The following is a 17862-nucleotide window of genomic DNA, read 5'->3' as shown; positions in this document are numbered from 1 at the left end:
TTATCCCCATTGTTCTGTATGGACCTATCCCCCCTGCTCCCTCTAGTCCTACTGTCCTTCTCTGTAAGGTCCTATCTCCTTCTCTAACTGGTCCTATCAACCCTTCTCTGTCTGGCTCTGCAGCCTGGCTCTTTCCGGACTTGCCCCCGCCCGCTCTCTCTGGACCGCCCCCACTGGCTCTCTCTCGATCGCCCCCACCCTGCTTGCTCTGGACAGGCCCCCCACCGCTCTCACTGGAACCCCCCCCACCCCCACCCCCCGCTGCCTCTGGACTGCCCCCCTCGCCACATTCTGTCTGGAAGTATTCCCGCCTTGCTCTGTGTGGAACAATTCCCCGCCTTTGCTCTGTCTGGACCTATCCCCACTGTTCTGTATGAACCTATCCCCCCTGCTCCCTCTAGTCCTATTTTCCTTCTATTTAAGGTCCTATCTCTCCTTCTCTACATGGTCCTGTCCCCCCTCCTCAGTCTGGTTCTGTCCCCCTTAGCTCTCTGGCTCTGCAGCCTGGCTCTGTCTGGACCCGCCCCTGCCCGCGCTTTCCAAACCGGGCCCCCCCGCACTCTCCGAACCGCCCCTCACTTGCTCTCTCAGGACCGGCACTCCCCCTGCTCTTTCTGGAAGTAGCTCTCCCCCCCCGCCCCCCAGCCCCCTGCCATTCTATCTGGAACTATTCCTCCCCACCCCCTTTGCTCTTTCTGGACCTATCCCCCCTGCTCCCTCTAGTACTATTTTCCTTCTCTTTAAGGTCCTATCTCTCCTTTTCTATCTGGTCCTATCACCCCTTCTCTGTCTGGTTCTGCCCCCCTTCTCTCTCTGGCTCTGCAGCCCGGATCTCTCAGACTTGACCCCGCTTGATCTATCCAGACCGGACCCCTGCCCCGGCTCTCTCAGGACCACGCTCCCCCCTCCCCCCCAGCTGTCTCTGGACCGGCCCCAGCCCCCTACTCTTGTGGGAAGTTTCCCCCCCACCCCCTTCTGTCTGGAATATTCCTGCCTTGCTCCATCTGGAACTATTCCCCCCACTTTGCTCTGTGTGGACCTATCCCCCCCTCCACACCTGCTCCCCCTAGTCCTATTGTGCTTCTCTGCAAGGTCCTATCTCTCCTTCTCTATCTGGTCCTATCACCCTTTGTCTGGTTCTGCTGCCCTTCTCTGTCTGGCTCTGTAGCCTGGCTCTCTTGGGACATGCCCCCCCACGCTCTCGCCAGACCTGCCCCCACCCCTGCTCTCACGGGACCGGGCCCCCCCACTCTCTCTGGACCACACCTCACCCACTCTCACTGGACAGCCCCCTCCACTTTCTCTGAACCGGCACACCCCCTGTCCCGGTCTTTCTGGAAGTAGCCCACCCCCTTCCAATTCTGTCTGGAACTGTTCCTGCCTTGCTCCATCTGGAACTATTCCTGCCTTGCTCTGTCTGGAACTATCCCCCCCAGCCCTTTGCTCTGTCTGGGCCTATCCCCCCTGTTCCCTCCAGTCCTATTGTCCTTCTCTGTAAGGTCCTATCTCTCCTTCTCTACATGGTCCTGTCCCCCTTCGCTCTCTGGCTCTGCAGCCTGGCTCCCTCCGGACCTGCCCCCGCCCACTCCCTCTGGTCCCGCAGCAGCCTGCTCCCTCTGTACTTATCTGCCCACCCTGCTGGACCTATCCCCCCTGTTCCCTCTAGTTCTATTGGCCTTCTCTGTAATGTTCTATCTCTCCTTCTCTATCAGGGCCTATCAACCCTTCTCTGTCTGGTTCTGTCCCCCTTCTCTGTCTGGCTCTCCTGCCCCCCCATCTCCGGACCCGCCCCCGCCCGCTCTCTCCGGACCCACCCCCGCCCGCTCTCTCCAGACCCGCCCCCGCCCGCTCTCTCCGGACCCGCCCCCGCCCGCTCTCTCTGGACCCGCCCCCACCTGCTCCCTGTGGACTTGCCCCTGCCCGCTCCCTCCTGACTTGTCCGCCCACCCTGCTCTCTCCGGACAGCCCCCCCACCCCCCCCAGCTATTTCTGGAAGTATTCCTCCCCCCCCCCAACCCCATTCTGTCTGGAACAATTCCCGCCTTGCTCCGTCTGGAACAATTCCCGCCTCTCCATCCAGTCCTATTGTTCTTCTCTGTAAGGTCCTATCTCTCCTTCTCTATCTGGTCCTATCATGCCTTCTCTGTCTGGTTCTGCCCCCCTTCTGTCTCTGGCTCTGCAGCCCGGATCTCTTGGACTTGACCCCACCTGCTCTCTCCAGACCGGCCCCCACCTCGGCTCTCTCTGGACCGGCCCCACCCCCCCGCTGTCTCTGGACCGGCCTCAGCCCCCTGCTCTTGTAGGAAGTTTCCCCCCACCCTGTTCTGTCTGGAACTATTCCCGCCTTGCTCCATCTGGAACTATTACCCCCCTTTTGCTCTGTCTGGACCTATAACCACTGTTTTGTAAGGACGAATCCCCCTCCCCACACCCTCTCCCTCTAGTCCTATTGTGCTTCTCTGTAATGTTCTATCTCTCCTTCTCTATCTGGTCCTATGACCCCTTCTCTGTCTGGTTCTGCCACCCTTCTCTGTCTGGCTCTGTAGCCCGTCTCTCTCAGGACCCGCCCCCCCCCCCCCCCCCCCCCGCACGCTCTCCAGACCTGCCCCCATCCCTGCTCTCAGGGGACGGGGCCCCATCGCTCTCTTCAGATCACACCTCACCCACTCTCACTGGACCGCCCTCCTCTGCTTTCTCTGAACCGGCACCCCCCCCTGCTCTTTCTGGAAGTATCTCCCCCCCCCCCCCCCCATTCTGTCTGGAAGTATTCCCGCCTTGCTCTGTCTGGAACTATTCCCCCCACCCCCCCTTTGCTCTGTGTGGGCCTATTCCCACTGTTCTGTATGAACCTATTTCCCCTTCTCCCTCTTGTCCTATTGTCTTTCTCTGTAAGGTCCTATCTCTTCTTCTCTAACTGGTCCTATCACCCCTTCTCTGTCAGGTTGTGCCATCCTTCCTTGCCTGGCTCTGCAGCCCAGCTCTCTCCGGACCCGCCCCCGCCCCCTCTCTCCGGACCCGCCCCCGCCTCCTCCGTCCGGACCCACCCCTGCCTCCTCTCTCCTGACATGCCCCACCTGCTCTCTTCGGACCTGGCCCCCCACTCTCTCTGGACCGGCCACCCTCTCTTGTGACCGCCCCCCCCCCGCTCTTTCTAGAAGTATTCCCCCCCCCCCCCCTTGCTCCATCTGGACCTATCCCCACTGTTCTGTAAGGACCTATGCTCCTTGCTCCCTTTAGTCCTATTGTCCTTCTCTGTAAGGTCCTATCTCTCCTTCTCTACCTGGTCCTATCACCCCTTCCTTCTCTGTCTAGTTCTGCCCCCCTTCTCTGTTTGGTTCTGCAGCCTGGCACTCTCTGGACTTGCCACCCCTGCTCCCTCCGGACTTGCCCCCCCCACCCCCGGCTCCCTCCAGACCTGCCCCCCCCCCCCGCTCCCTTCCCACTTGCCCCCCCAGCTCCTTCCAGACTTGCCCCTGCCCGCTCTCTCCAAACTCTGTCTGGAACTATTCCCGCCTTGCTTGGTCTGGAACTGTTCCCCCGCCTTGCTCGGTCTGGGACTGTTCCCCCGCCTTGCTCGGTCTGGGACTGTTCCCCCGCCTTGCTCGGTCTGGGACTGTTCCCCCGCCTTGCTCGGTCTGGGACTGTTCCCCCGCCTTGCTCGGTCTGGGACTGTTCCCCCGGCCTTGCTCCGTCTGGAACTATCTCCCCCAACCCCCACCTTTGCTCTGTCTGGACCTGTCTCCCCCCTCCCCCCATTCCCTCTAGTCCTATTGGCCTTCAGTGTAAGGTCCTATCACCCCTTCTCTGTCTGGTTCTGCCCCCCTTTGCTCTCTGGCTAGGCAGTCTGGCTCTCTCTGGGCTTGCCCCCGCCCGCTCTCTCTGGACCCCCCCCCCCCCGATCTCTCTGGACCCGCTCTCTTTGGACGCCCCACCCCCGCTCTATCTGGACAGGCCCCCCACTGCTATTTCTGGAAGTATTTCCACGCCCCCCCCCCCCATTCTGTCTGGAAGTATTCCCGCCTTGCTCCATTTGGAAGGATTTCCCCCCACACACACACTTCCCGTCCTCTTCGTTCGGTCTGGAACTATTCTCGCAATGCTCCATCTGGAAGTATTCCCTTCTCTGTAAGGTCCTATCTCTCCTTCTCTATCTGGCCCACGGCTTCAACTATCATCTCTACGCTGATGACACCCAAGTCTACATCCCTGCCCCTGCTCTCTCCCCCTCCCTCCAGGCTCGTATCTCCTCCTGCCTTCGGGACATCTCCATCTGGATGTCTGCCCGCCACCTAAAACTCAACATGTCCAAGACTGAACTCCTTGTCATCCCTCCCGATCCCCGCCCTCTCCCTGGCTTTCCCGTCACCGTTGACGGCACTACCGTCCTTCCCGTCTCACGAGCCCGCAACCTCGGTGTCGTCCTCGACTCCGCTCTCTCGTTCGCCCCTCATGTCCGAGGCGTCGCCGAAACCCGCCGGCCTCGGCTCTGCGACGTCGCCGAGATCCGCCCTTTCCTCTCCGTCCAAGCGGCTACCCCGCTCGTTCGAGCTCTCCTCCTATCCCGTCTGGACCACCGTATCGGCCTCCTCTCCGATCTCCCGTCCTCTTTTCTCTCCCCACTTCGATCCGTACTTCACGCCGCCACCCGGATCGTCTTTGTCCAGAAACGCCGTGGGCGTGTTACTCCCCTCCTCAAAAATCTCCAGTGGCTACCGATCGACCTACGCGTCGGGCAGAAACTCCTCACCCTCGGCTTCGAGGCTCTCGGTCGCCTCGCCCCCTCCTACCTCACCTCCCTCCTCTCCTTCTACAGCCCGGCCCGCACCCTCTGCTCCTCCGCCGCTAATCTCCTCACCGTGCCTCGTGCTCGCCCGTCCCGCCGTCGACCCCCGGCCCGTGTCGTCCCCCCGGCCCGGAACGCCCTCCCTCCCCACGTCCGCCGAGCTAGCTCTCTTCCTCCCTTCGAGGCCTTACTGAGAGCTCACCTCCTCCAGGAGGCCTTCCCAGACGGAGCCCCCTCCTTCCTCTCCCCCTCGCCCCCCTCTCCATCCCCCCGCCTTACCTCCTCCCCTTCCTCACAGCACCTGTATATATGTTTGTACATATGTATTTCTCTATTTTACTTGTACACATCCTATTTATTTTATTTTGTTAATATGTTTTGTTATCTGTCTTCCCCTTCTAGACTGTGAGCCCACTGTTGGGTAGGGACCGTCTCTATATGTTGCCAACTTGTACTTCCCAAGTGCTTAGTACAATGCTCTGCACACAGTAAGTGCTTAATAAAAACAATTGATTGATAGATTCATTGATTTGATTGGGCCTATCACCCCTTCTCTGGTTGTGCCACCCATCTCTGTCTGGCTCTGCAGCCCCGCTTTCTTACGGACCCGCCCCCGCCTGCTCCCTCAGGACCCCCCCCCCCCCCCCCACACACACACACTGCTCTCTCCAGACCGGCCCCCTCCCCCGCTGTCTCCGGACCGGACCCCCCTTTCTTGGGACCGCCCCCCCCGCCCCCTGCTCTTTCCGGAAGTATTCCCCCCCCACCCCTGTTCTGTCTGGAACTATCTCTCCCCGCCCCCCGGCTCCATCTGGACCTATCCCCACTGTTCTGTATGGGCCTATGCTTTCTGCTCCCTTTAGTCCTATTGTTCTTCTCTGTAAGGTCCTATCTCTCCTTTTCTACCGGGTTCTATCACCCCTTCTCTGTCTGGTTCTGCTCCCCCCTTCTCTGTTTGGTTCTGCAGGCCAGCTCTCTCGGGACTTGCGCCCCCCCCCCCCCACTCGCTGCCCCTGCTCCCTCTGGACCTGCCCCCTGCTGCTTCCTCCGGACTTACCCCCACCCCCCGCTCCCTCCAGACTTGCCCCCGCTCACTCTCTCCAGACTCGGTCTGGAAAGTCGAAGTCGCGCATCGTCTTCAAAATCGAATCTGGTCCGCTTTTGGTCGGATGTCCGGTTCCCGGAATACAGGCCCCTCCCGGATCCGGAAGGGGCGGTTACCGATCGGCAGGGCGGAGCGGCACTGCGTTCGTCTCGGGCGGCACGGACGGTCGGTCCGGCTCTCCCGGCGTCGGGGTTCGCCGGGAGGAGGGAGAGTCGAATGTTGGCCGAACTGAAAAAGTTTGAACCCCCTTTTTTTCATTCATGTTTTCAGCCCCGAGCCCACCGACGCACCCGGAGATGTTGGCGTCCGGCGATCTGAGATGCGATCTTCACCCGTGGAGAGAACCGGTCCCCTCCGAGGGCACGCTGTGGAACGCGAACCTTCGGGATCCGGGCGTCCCTCCCGAGGTTTCGGACACGCGTCGGCCAGGAACGGGAGAGCGCCTCCGATCGTACCTCCGTCGGAGCCGCGCTTAGCGATCCTATTTCACGTCGCCGGAAGAGGCCTCGGCAGTGGGGCCTCCCCCGCACCACCCCCGGCCATCCCCCGCCCGGGGACCCTCTCTGTCCTCGACGTTGTCCTCGACCTCGTCGGAGGCGTCCTTCTCTTCCTCCCCCTCCTTCGTGTCCCCTTCCTCCGGGTTTCTGTCCTTCTCGCCCTCCTCCCCTTTCTCTGTCCTCTTCCCGCTCCTTGTCATCGTTTTCCTCGTCCTTTTCCATGTCCTCTCGGTCGTGGTGTCTGTCCTCCTCTCGCTCCTCCTCCTCCTTCTCGCGGTTCTCCTCATCGACTTCCTCCTTGGCATTTTTCCTCCTCCCCCTTAACGTGTTTTCTCGATCCCCCTCGTCGCATATTTCATTCTCTTCTCCTCCTCGCCATCCTCCTCCTCCTCCCTGTCCTCTTTCTCGTTGTCCTGCTCATCCTCGTGGCTGTCTTCTTCCTCCTCCTCCTCCCCTTCCCCCCTTGCGGTAGGCCTCGTTGCCGTTCCCGTTCTCATCCTCGTCGCCCTCCACCCCCTTGTCCTTCTCGCCGTCGAGCCCCGGTCCGCGGTCTACCGGCGGCCCGAAATGCCCTCCCTCCTTCAGAGCCACTGATCACGCGTCCCCCGCTTAGGGATCCGTGTCGAAGGCTCGCCTCCTCCCGGAGCCCTTTCCGGACCGAGCCCCCCCTCTTCCTCGGCCGCCCCCTGTCCCCGCCCCGCAGCGCTCGCGTACGTCCCTAAGATTCCGCTTCTGTCGACGCCCGTCGACTTGTTTAGACATCTTTCTCTCCCCATTTACAGCGTGAGGCCAGTGCGGGCGGGGATCGTCTCTGTCGCTGAATCGTCCTTTCCGAGCGCTCGGTATAGGGCTCTGTATGCGGCACACGCTCAATAAAGAAGATGGAGTAAATATGGTCGAGTGAATGAATGGTCCTCTTTCTCATCCTCTTCCTTCTCATTTTAATTCTCCTCCTGGTCCTTCTTGTCATCCTTCTCCTCCCCCCCTCCTCCTTATCTTCTCCCCAGTTCTCTCTGTCCTCCTCTTCGTTGTCCTCAACTTGGTCTTCCCGGCCCTCCTCTGCCTCTTTTTCTTTCTGTCCCCCCCACCCCCCCCCCAGCCCAGTCTCGTCCTCTCCCCTCATGGCCATCATCCTCCTTGCCCTCCTGGCTTTTGACCTCATCTTTCCCGTGGTGGTCGTCCTCCTCCTCTTCTTTTTTCTTTGTCGTCTCCCTCCTCGCTTTCTTCTCCCCGCCCCGTCCCCTTCCTCCCCCCCTCCTCCTCCTCGTCCTCTTAATGCTACTTTTCATCTTCTCGTCATTCTCCGAGTCGTCATCTTTTGCTCTCCTCCTTGTGCTCCGCTTCTTCATCCATCCTCGTCCTCCTCCTCGCCCTTCTAATTTCCGTCTACCTCGTCCTCTTCCCCTCCCTCCTGTTTGTTCTTCTCCTCCTCCTCCTCCGCCTCTTCCTCCCGGTCCTCGTGGTTGTCGCTCTCCTCCTCTTTCTTTGTCCTTCCCCCCATCCTTGTCCTCTTCCTCCTTTGCTCGCGTCCCTTTGCCCACCTCATCATCCTTGTCCTCTTCCCCCTCATTTTCATCGTGTCTGTCCTCCTCGTTGTCCTTATTCTTTTCTTTCTCATCCTCATCATTATCATTTTTGTTGTTCTGGTCTCTGTCTCCTCCTCGCCCGCCCCCTCCCCCCCCCCCCCCGTTCCTGGTCACCTTCCTCCCTGTTGTGGCCCTCCTCCCTCATCCTCTTGCTCCTCCTTGTTGTCCGCTGCTTTGTCTTCCCCTGCCTTATCGTTTGCCCCCTCCCTGTCTTCTTCCCCCTTGTCGTCATCCTCCCCCCCCTTCCCCCGGTGGTCTTCCTCCACCTCCTTGTCTTCATCCCGCTCTACCTGGTCGTGTACCTCGTCGTCGCCCCCTTCCTGGCCGTTGTCCCCCTTAACCCCTCCCTCCCTCTTCTCTCGACCCTATTTTTTCTTCCTCTCCATCATTCTCCTCGTCGTCCTTTTTTGTTTTCCTCCTTATTCTCCTCCTCCTCCTTGCGGCCTACCTGATCCTCTACCTCCTCCTCCTCCTCCTCATCCATCATCCGTCTGACCCTCCTCCTCTTCTCCTCTCTTCCTCCTCGGTCTCGCTCTGCTGCTCCTCTCATCCTCCTCCTGGTCATCATTTCGGTTTCCCTCCCCCTTATCATCCCACTCATTAGCCTCTTCCTCCTCCTCCTCCTCCCCTGGCTCGCCCTTTCCCTTCTCCCCCTCCCCTCCCTCGGCCTTTCCGCTGCCCACCTGCGCGGCAAGCCTGGATGGACTCTGTGCTCAGAAGCCGGCCGATTGGCCGGCTCTGCCCCTCTCTGGCGATCCATCACGGATATGGATCGAGCGGTAGCCGTGCAGAGTGCTACACGGAACTCTCGGGAAACTCCGATCCCCCGGAATGAGCAGGCCCCTTCCTGGACCACAAGGAGCTCTACTTTGGAAACGGGTCGAGAGGGGAAGACCGTGACGGGAGGAGGCTCGGAAGAGGGGAAACCGAGTCAGAGGGAAGCCGATTGGGGCGGGGGGAGGCCGGGGGGGAGGCCGAGGCAGGGAAAACCAAGGCATGGTAGGCCAGGGTGGGAAGACTGCATGTGTGTGTGTGGGGGGGGGGGGGGGGGAGGCCAAGACAAAGGAAACGGAGGTGGAGGGAAGCTGCAAAGGGGTAAACTGAGGCAGACAGGCCCATTGCGGGGGAGGCCTCCAGGAGGGGAGGACACTGCGGGGAGACCGCGGGGTGGCGGGGGGAGGCAGGCCGGGGGGAGGTCGAGGCAGGGGTAACCGAAGTGAGGCCAGGGAGGGGAAGCCACGGTGGGGGCGGGGGGGGGGGGGGCGGGGAAGGGGAGGCCGATTCGGGGGAGGCTGCAAAGAGGGGGAAACTGAGGTGGGGAAGGCCCACTGGGGAGAGGCCCCCACGATGGGGGCGGGGGGGGGGGATGCTGCGGTTGGGGGAGGCTGGGGGGAGGCCATGGCACGGGCAGAGTGAGAATGCCCATTTCAGGGAGGAGGGACTCGCGGGGGTGGTGGTGGGGAGGCCATGGGGGGGTGGAACGATTGTGTAGGGGGAGATGGAGGCCTTGATGGGGGGAAAATGAGGCGGGGAGGCCTCCCCACAGGAGAAGGCACTCAAGGGGGGAGGGGGGACACGGTGTGGGGGGACTGCGGTGGGGGGGGGAGGCTGAGGTGAGCGAAACCGAGGCAGAGAGAGGCCGACTGGGGGAGGTTAGAAAGGGGGAGGCTGAGGCAGGGGAAACCGAGGCAGGGCGGGGAGGCCGAGATGGGGGAGGCTCTGAAGGGGGGAAACTGAGGCAGGGAGGCCCATTCAAGGGGAGGCCATGGCGGGGAAAGGCATAAGCTAGTGGGGAGGCCCATTTGGGGGGCGGGGGAGGCCTCCACGGGGGAGGGAGGCCAGGGTGGGGGAGACCGTGGCGGGGGAGTAGGGGAGGCTGAGACGAGGGAAACTGAGGCAGCCCGGAGGCCGATTCAAGAGGAGGCAGGACGGTGGAGGGCGGGGGAGGCCTATCTGGGGAAAAGAGCGTGGCGTGGGGAGTCCGGGGCCGGGGAGGTCGAGGCCGGGGGCAACCGAAGTGAGGCCAGGGTATGGAGAGACCGAGGCCGATTGGGGGGGGGGGGGGCATGGCGGGGGGGGGGTGAAACCACGGCGGGGAGAGGCCGGGGCAGGAGAGGCTGCAAAGGGGGGAAACAGAGGTGAAGAAGGGCACGGTAGGGGGAGACGGAGGCCGGGGAGGCCGTGATGGGGGAAACTGAGGTGGAGGAGGCTGGGTGGGGGGGAGGTCATGGAAGGAGGAGACCGAGGCTGAGGCGGGGGAGGCCACGGCGTGGGGGGCGGGGGGGGACGAGGAGGGAGAAAACCCAGGCAGGGTCGCGGGGGAGACGGGGGGGGGGGGGGGAACTGCGGCTGGAGGCTGTGAAACGGGGAAACTGAGGCGACCTGGAGGCCGGGGGGAGGCCGATTTTTTTCAGGGGGGGAGGCCAGGACACGGGCAGACTGAGGCGGAGGATGGGGGAGGCTGGGGGCCAATGCCCATTTCGGGGAAGAGGGACTCGGCGGGGGTTGGGGGGAGGCCACTGTAGGGGGGGGCATTTTGCAGGGGGAGACAGAGGCCTTGATGGGGGAAACTGAGGCGGGGGAGGCCCCCACGGGAGAAGGCACTTACGGGGAGGGGGGCACGGTGTGGAGGGACCGCGGCGGGGGGGAGGCCGAAGTGAGCGAAACCGAGGCGGAGAGAGGCCGACTGGGGGGGAGTTTGAAAGGGGGAGGCTGAGGCAGGGGAAACCGAGGCAGGGCGGGGAGGCCGAGATGGGGAAGACTGTGCAGGGCGGGGAACTGAGACAGGGAGGCCCATTCCGGGGGAAGCCGTGGTGGGGAAAGGCATAGGCCGGGGGGGAAGCCCATTTTGGGGGGTGGGAGGAGGCAGGACGGGGGGGGGGGACCGCGGCGGGGGGTGGTGGGGGAGGCTGAGACAAGGGAAGCTGAGGCAGCCCGGAGGCCGATTCAGGACGGTGGAGGGCGGGGGGAGGCCTATCTGGGGAAAAGATCGTGGCGTGGGGAGTCCGGGGCCGGGGAGGTCGAGGCAGTGGGAAATCGAAGTGAGGCCAGGGCAGGGGGGGAGACTGAGGCCGGGAGAGGCCGACTCGGGGGAGACGGCGGTTTGGCGGGGCGGGGGGGCAGAGTGGGGAAGAGAACGAGGCGGGGGGAGGCCGAATCGGGGGGAAGCTGCAAAGAGGGGGAAACTGAGGCGGGGAGGCCAATTCGGGGGTGGGGGGAGGACGTGGAGGAAGGAGACCGAGGCCGGGGTGGGGAGGCCACGGTGGAGGGGGGGGGGAGCGAGACGAGGGAAACCGAGGCCGAGTCAAGGGGAGGCAGGACGGGGTGGGGGGGGGGAGAGGCTGATTCGTGGGGAGGCCGCGGCAGGGGAAGACCACCGCGCAGGGAGTTGGAGGCCGTGACGGAGGAATCTGGGGCGGGGTGAGACCGAGGCAGCGGGAGGCCGAGGCTCGGTAGGCCATGATGGGGGAAACCGACGTGGGGGAGAACGAGGCCCGGGGAGGCCAGTGCGGAACGGTGGAGGGTGGCGGATTCGGAGTGGGAGGGGGGAGACTGAGGAAGGGGAGGGCGATGCGGGGCGGGCGGGGTGGGGGGGAGGCTGATGCAGGGAGCGCCAGTGGCTACCGATCAACCTCCCCATCAGGCCAAACCTCCTCACCCTCGGCTTCAAGGCTGTCCATCACCTCGCCCCCTCCTTCCTCACCTCCCTTCTCTCCTTCTCCCGCCCAGCCCGCACCCTCCGCTCCTCTGCCACTAATCTCCTCCCCGTGCCTCCTTCTCGCCCGTCCCACCGTCGACCCCCAGCCCACGCCACCCGCCCCCCTCCGGCCCGGAATGCCCTCCCGCCGCACACCCGCCAAGAGAGTTCTCTCCCTCCCTTCAAAGCCCTACTGAGAGTTCACCTCCTCCAGGAGGACTTCTCAGGCTGAGCCCCCTCCTTCCTCGCCCCCCCCTCCTCCGATTCCCCCCCCCCCGCCTTGCCTCCTTCCCCTGCCCGCAGCATCTCTATATATGTTTGTGTTTATTAGTCTATTATTCTATTTATTTTCTTTTGTTGTCTGTCTCCCCCTTCTAGACTGTGAGCCCACTGTCAGGTAGGGATCGTCTCTAGATGTTGCCAACTTGGACTGCCCAAGCGCTTAGTACAGGGCTCTACACACGGTAAGTGCTCAATAAATACAATTGAATGAATGAATGAAAGGGAGAGGCTGAGGCGGGGGGAAGCCGAGGTTGGGCGGAGGGGGGGGAAGGGGTGGCGATTTGGCAGGAGGTCGGTGCAGGAGGGGGTCCGAGCTGGTTGGGGGGCGGGCAGCGGTTCAGGGGGAGACTGAGGAGGGCGGAGACCGAGTCCAGGGGAGGCCAGAACGGGGGCAATCCGAGATGGGGCCGATGCCGGGGGGGAAAGCCGAGACTGGGGTGAGGGGGGAGGCAGAGGCGGAGGGAGGCAGGAAACCGAGATGGGGGAGGGGGCATGAAGGGGGAGAGACCGAGGCAGGAGAGGGTGAGGCAAGAGAGGGGGGGTGGAGGCAGAGACGGGGGAGGCCAAAAAACCACAAAGTGAAAGGAGAGGGCGAGGTTGGGAAGGTGCAGCGGGGAAGAGCAAAGCAAAGGAGGGGGAGGGGGAGGCCAAGGCGGGAAAGGAAAGGGCAAGATGGGGGAGGGCGAGACGGGGGGGGGGGGCTGGAGACGGAGGCAGCAGGTGACCGAGAGGGAGGAACCAGGGACGAGGAGGGTGAAGTGGGAGAAGGCGAGACAGGGGGAGGCCCAGGAACACCAAGAGGAACCGGAGGGCAAGGTGGAGCGCCAAGAGGGAGGGGAGGGTGAAACGGGTGGGGAGGACAAGGACAGCAAGGCAGAGGACAGTGATTACGAGGATGGGGAGGAGGATGGCAAAGAGGAGGCAAAGGACCAGAAGAAGGAGGGTGAGGACGAGGAGGAGAAACGGGAGAACGAGGAGGGCAACGAAGAAGGATGACTGAGAGGACGAGGAGGAGGAGGAGCACAAGCCGGATGACAACGACGACGGCTAGAAGGAGCAGGAGGAGGAGGAGTAGAGGAGGACAAAGCAGCTGGGGGTGGGGGGGGGATGTGATGGAGGAGTAGGAAGACAAGGAGAAGGACGAGGTGGATGAAAAGGAGGACCAGAACGAGGTGGGCCAGAAGGTCAAGGGGGAGGAGGACGAGAAGAGGAGAAGGACAAAGGATGAGGAAGGCAGCGAGCAGGAGGTAGGGTCGAGCGGGAGGGCTGAGGAGCAGAATGAAAATGAGGCGGAAGAAGACAGGAGGAGGAGAATTCATTCATTCCATTGTATTTACTCCATCGTCTTTATTGAGCCTAGTACCGAGTGGAGAGCACCGCACCAAGCGCATGGAAAGTACAACTTGGCAATCGAGAGACACAATCCCCACCCGCACCAGGCTTACACTCTAAAAGGGGTGGGGGGTGGGGGGGGAGCCAGACATCGAATCCAGTAAACAAGCATCACTATACATAAATAGAGCTCTAGATACACACACACACACACACACACACACACACACACACACACAAATGCTATGGGGCCGGGAGAGGGGGTAGGCCAAAGAGAGCAAGTCGGGCCGACACAGAGGGAAGGGGGAGCCGAGGAAGAAGGGGGATAGCCCTACGCGGGGCAGGGGGGCAACAGCCCTAGGCGGGGCATGGGGACGACAGCACTAGCCATGGTGGGGGGCGACAGCCCAAGGAGGAGCAGGGGGATAGCACTAGACGGAGCTGGGGGGATAGCACTAGGCGGAGCGGGGGGGGTAGCACTAGACGGAGCAGGGGGGGTAGCACTAGACGGAGCGGGGGGGGTAGCACTAGACGGAGCGGGGGGGTAGCACTAGACGGAGCGGGGGGGTAGCACTAGACGGAGCGGGGGGGGTAGCACTAGACGGAGCGGGGGGGATAGCACTAGACGGAGCCGGGGGGGATAGCACTAGACGGAGCGGGGGGGGATAGCTCTAGACGGAGCGGGGGGGATAGCACTAGACGGAGCGGGGGGGATAGCACTAGACGGAGCGGGGGGGATAGTCTTAGGAGTGGCAGGGGGGCAACAGCCCTAGGAGGGGTGGGGAGCGACAGCCCAAGGCAGGGCCGGGGGCGACAGGCCTAGGTGGGGAGGTGGGCAACAGGCCTAGCTGGGGCAGGGGGGCAACAGCACTAGGCGGGGTGGGGGGCGACAGCCCTAGGCAGGGTGGCGGGATAACACTAGATGGAGTGGGGGGATAGGACTAGGTGAAGCGGGGGGGATAGCACTAGGTGGAGTGGGGGGGGGCGACAGCCCTTGGCAGGGCGGAGTGTGGGGAGACAGCCCAAGGAGGGGCATGGGGATAGCACTAGGCCAGGAGGGGGGGCAACAGCACTAGGCGAGGCAGGGGGAGATAGCCCTAGGAGGGGTGGGGGCGATAGCCCTAGGTGCAGCGGGGGGATAGCACTAGGCGGAGCAGGGGGATAGCACTAGGCGGAGCGGGGGGATAGCACTAGGCGGAGCGGGGGGACAGCACTAGGCGGAGCGGGGGGACAGCACTAGGCGGAGCAGGGGGACAGCACTAGGTGGAGCAGGGGGATAGCACTAGGCAGGGCAGGGGGGTTAGCACTAGGCGGGGCAGGGGGAACAGCACTAGGCGGGGTGGATAGCACTAGGCAGAGCAGGGGGGGATAGTACTTGGAGCGGGGGGATAGCACTAGACGGAGCGGGGGGCTGGCACTAGACGGAGCGGGGGCTGGCACTAGACGGAGCAGGGGGGTGGCACTAGACGGAGCAGGGGGGTGGCACTAGACGGAGCGGGGGGGTGGCACTAGACGGAGCGGGGGGGTGGCACTAGACGGAGCGGGGGGGGTGGCACTAGACGGAGCGGGGGGGGTGGCACTAGACGGAGCGGGGGGGTGGCACTAGACGGAGCCGGGGGGGGGGGCACTAGACGGAGCGGGGGGGGGGCACTAGACGGAGCGGGGGGGTGGCACTAGACAGAGCCGGGGGGGGGGCACTAGATGGAGCCGGGGGGTGGCACTAGATGGAGCCGGGGGGGGGCACTAGACGGAGCCGGGGGGGGGGCACTAGACGGAGCCGGGGGGGGGCACTAGATGGAGCCGGGGGATGGCACTAGATGGAGCGGGAGGATAGCACTAGGCGGAGCGGGAGGATAGCACTAGGCAGAGCTGGGGGGACAGCACTAGGCAGGGGGGTTAGCACTACACGGAGCAGGAGGATAGCACTAGACGGAGAGGGGGGCAACAACCCTAGTCGGGGCAGGTGGTGACAGCCCTAGGCGGAGCGGGGGGATAGCACTGGACGGAGCTGGGGGGACAGCACTAGGCGGAGCAGGGGGGCGACAACCGTAGTCAGGGCAGGGGGTGACAGCCCTAGGTGGAGTGGGGGGATAGCACTAGACAGAGCCGGGGGATAGCACTAGACAGAGTGGGAGGATAGCACTAGACGGAGCGGGGGGATAGCGCTAGACGGAGCGGGGGGACAGCGCTAGGCAGAGCGGGGTGATAGCACTAGGCAGAGTAGGCAGATAGCACTAGACAGAGCCGGGGAGACAGCACTGACTGGGAGTGATAGCACTAGGAAGAGCCGGGGGGGCGGGGAGGGATAGCACTAGGCAGAGCAGGGGGATAACACTAGATGGAGCATGGGGGAAACAACCCTAGTCGGGGCAGGGGGCGACAGCCCTAGGTGGAGCGGGGGGATAGCACTAGATGGGGCAGGGGGATAGCACTAGATGGACTGGGAGGATAGCACTAGACAGAGCGGGGCGGTGAGGGTTAGCACTAGATGGAATGGGGGGATAGCACTAGGCGGAGCAGGGGGATAGCACTTGGCAGGACGGGGGGGGCGACAGCCCTAGGCAGGGCAGGGGGATAACACTAGATGGAGCTGGGGGATAGCACTAGGCGGGGGGGGGGGGGGGCGACAGCCCTGGGTGGGGCAGGGGGGGACAGCCCAAGGCAGGGCAGGGGGACAGCCCAAGGTGGAGCGGGGGTATAGCACTAGGCAGAGTGGGGGGATAGCACTAGGTGGAGCAGGGGGATAACTAGATGGAGCGGGAGGGACAGCACTAGGAAGGGGGGATAGCACTAGGCAGAGCCAGGGGGGATAGCACTAGGCAGAGCTGAGGGGCAACAACCCTAGTCGGGGGAGGGGGGCGACAGCCCTAGGCGGAGCGGGGGGATAGCACTAGACGGAGTGGGGGGATAGCACTTGATGGAGCAGGGAGGATACCACTAGGCAGGGGGGATAGCACTAGGCAGAGTGTGGGGGACAGCACTAGGAGGAGGGGGAATAGCACTAGGCAGAGCAGGAGGTGACAGCACTAGGCTGGGTGGGGCTGGGGGGGGGAGGCGACCACCAAAAACAGGGCAGGGTCAACAGACCTAGGCAGGGCGGGGGGACAACAGCCCTAGGCGAGGAGGGGGGCAACAGCACTAGGCGGGGCGGGGGGAGACTGCCCTAGGCGGGGCCGGGGGCGACTGCCCTAGGCGGGGCAGGTGGGCAACAGCCCTAGGCAGAGCTGGTGGATAACACTAGATGTTGTGGGGGGATAGCACTAGGCAGAGCGGGGGGACAAGAGCCCTAGGCGGGGTGGGGGTGGGGGTCGACAGCCCTAAGCGGGGAGGGGGAGCTACAGCCCTAGGCGGGCCGGGGGGACAACAGCCCTAGGCGGGGAGGGGGTGACTGCCCTAGGCAGGGCGGGGGGCAGCAGTCCTTGGTGGGGCAGGGGCGACAGCACTACGCAGGGCAGGGGATGACAGCACTAGGTGGGGCGGGGGGTGACAGCACTAGGCGGAGCGGGGGTGAAACAGCACTAGGCAGGGTGGGGGTGGGGGTCGACAGCCCTAAGCGGGGAGGGGGAGCTACAGCCCTAGGCGGGCCGGGGGGACAACAGCCCTAGGCGGGGAGGGGGTGACTGCCCTAGGCGGGGAGGGGGGCAACAGTTCTTGGTGGGGCAGGGGCGACAGCACTACGCAGGGCGGGGGATGACAGCACTAGGTGGGGCAGGGGGTGACAGCACTAGGTGGGGCAGGGGGTGACAGCACTAGGCGGAGCGGGGGTGAAACAGCACTAGGCGGGGTGGGGGTGAAACAGCACTAGGCGGGGCGAAGGGGGCAACAGCACTAGGCGGGGTGGGGGGAGACCGGAGTGGGTGATAGCCCTAGGTGGGGCAGAAGGGACAGTACTGGACGGGGCGGGTGGTGACAGCCCTAGGCGGGTCAGGGGGATAGCACTAGAGAGAGCAGGGGGACAGCACTAGGCGGAGCAGGGAGATAGCACTAGGCAGAGTGGGGTCGATAGCACTAGGCAGAGCCGGGGGCAACAGCCCTAGGCAGGGCGGGGGGTGACAGCCCTAGGTGGGTCAGAGGGATAGCACTAGATGGAGCGGGGGGGAGCGACAGCCCTAGGCGGGGCGGGGGGCAACAGCCCTAGGCAGAGCGGGGGGGAGGGGGTGATAGCACTACGTAGAGCATGGAGGGGACAGATAGCACTGTGTAGAGCTGGGGAGGATAGCACTGGGCAGAGCATGGGGGGGGGGTAGCACTAGGAGGAGCTGGGGGATAGCACTAGATGGAGCGGGGGAATAGCACTAGGCAGAACGGGGGGACAGCACTAGGCAGAGCGAGGGGTATAGCACTAGGCAGGGGGAGATAGCACTAAGTGGGGAGCATAGCACTAGACAGAGCGAGGCGGTCAGCACTAGGCACAGCAGGGGGGATAGCACTAGGCAGAGCCGGGGGGATAGCACTGGAAAGAGCCGGGGGGATAGCACTAGGCAGAGCTGGGGGGATAGCACTAGGCAGAGCACTAGGTGGGGCTGGGGGATACAGCCCTAGGCAGGGCAGGGCAAGACATCCCTAGGTGGGGGGTGGGG

At 63.7% G+C, this 17862-nt stretch overlaps 1 protein-coding gene across 1 annotated transcript in view; it reads left to right on the top strand.

Annotated features, from left to right (window-relative positions):
* Nucleotides 1-7266, top strand: part of LOC119922699 (proline-rich protein 36-like) — a 71140-nt gene extending 63874 nt beyond the window's left edge. The window contains exon 7 of the mRNA XM_038742383.1: nt 6159-7266. Coding sequence (XP_038598311.1) covers nt 6159-7107 — 949 coding nt within the window. The 3' untranslated portion in view covers nt 7108-7266. The remainder of the gene's footprint in view (nt 1-6158) is intronic.
* The last annotated feature ends 10596 nt before the right edge of the window (nt 7267-17862 follow it).

The sequence above is a fragment of the Tachyglossus aculeatus genome, unplaced genomic scaffold (genome assembly GCF_015852505.1).
Source record: "Tachyglossus aculeatus isolate mTacAcu1 unplaced genomic scaffold, mTacAcu1.pri scaffold_121_arrow_ctg1, whole genome shotgun sequence".
Taxonomy (NCBI): Eukaryota; Metazoa; Chordata; class Mammalia; order Monotremata; family Tachyglossidae; genus Tachyglossus; species Tachyglossus aculeatus.
The sequence above is the reverse complement of the archived record's forward strand: the minus strand, read 5'-3'. Positions and strand labels throughout refer to the sequence as shown.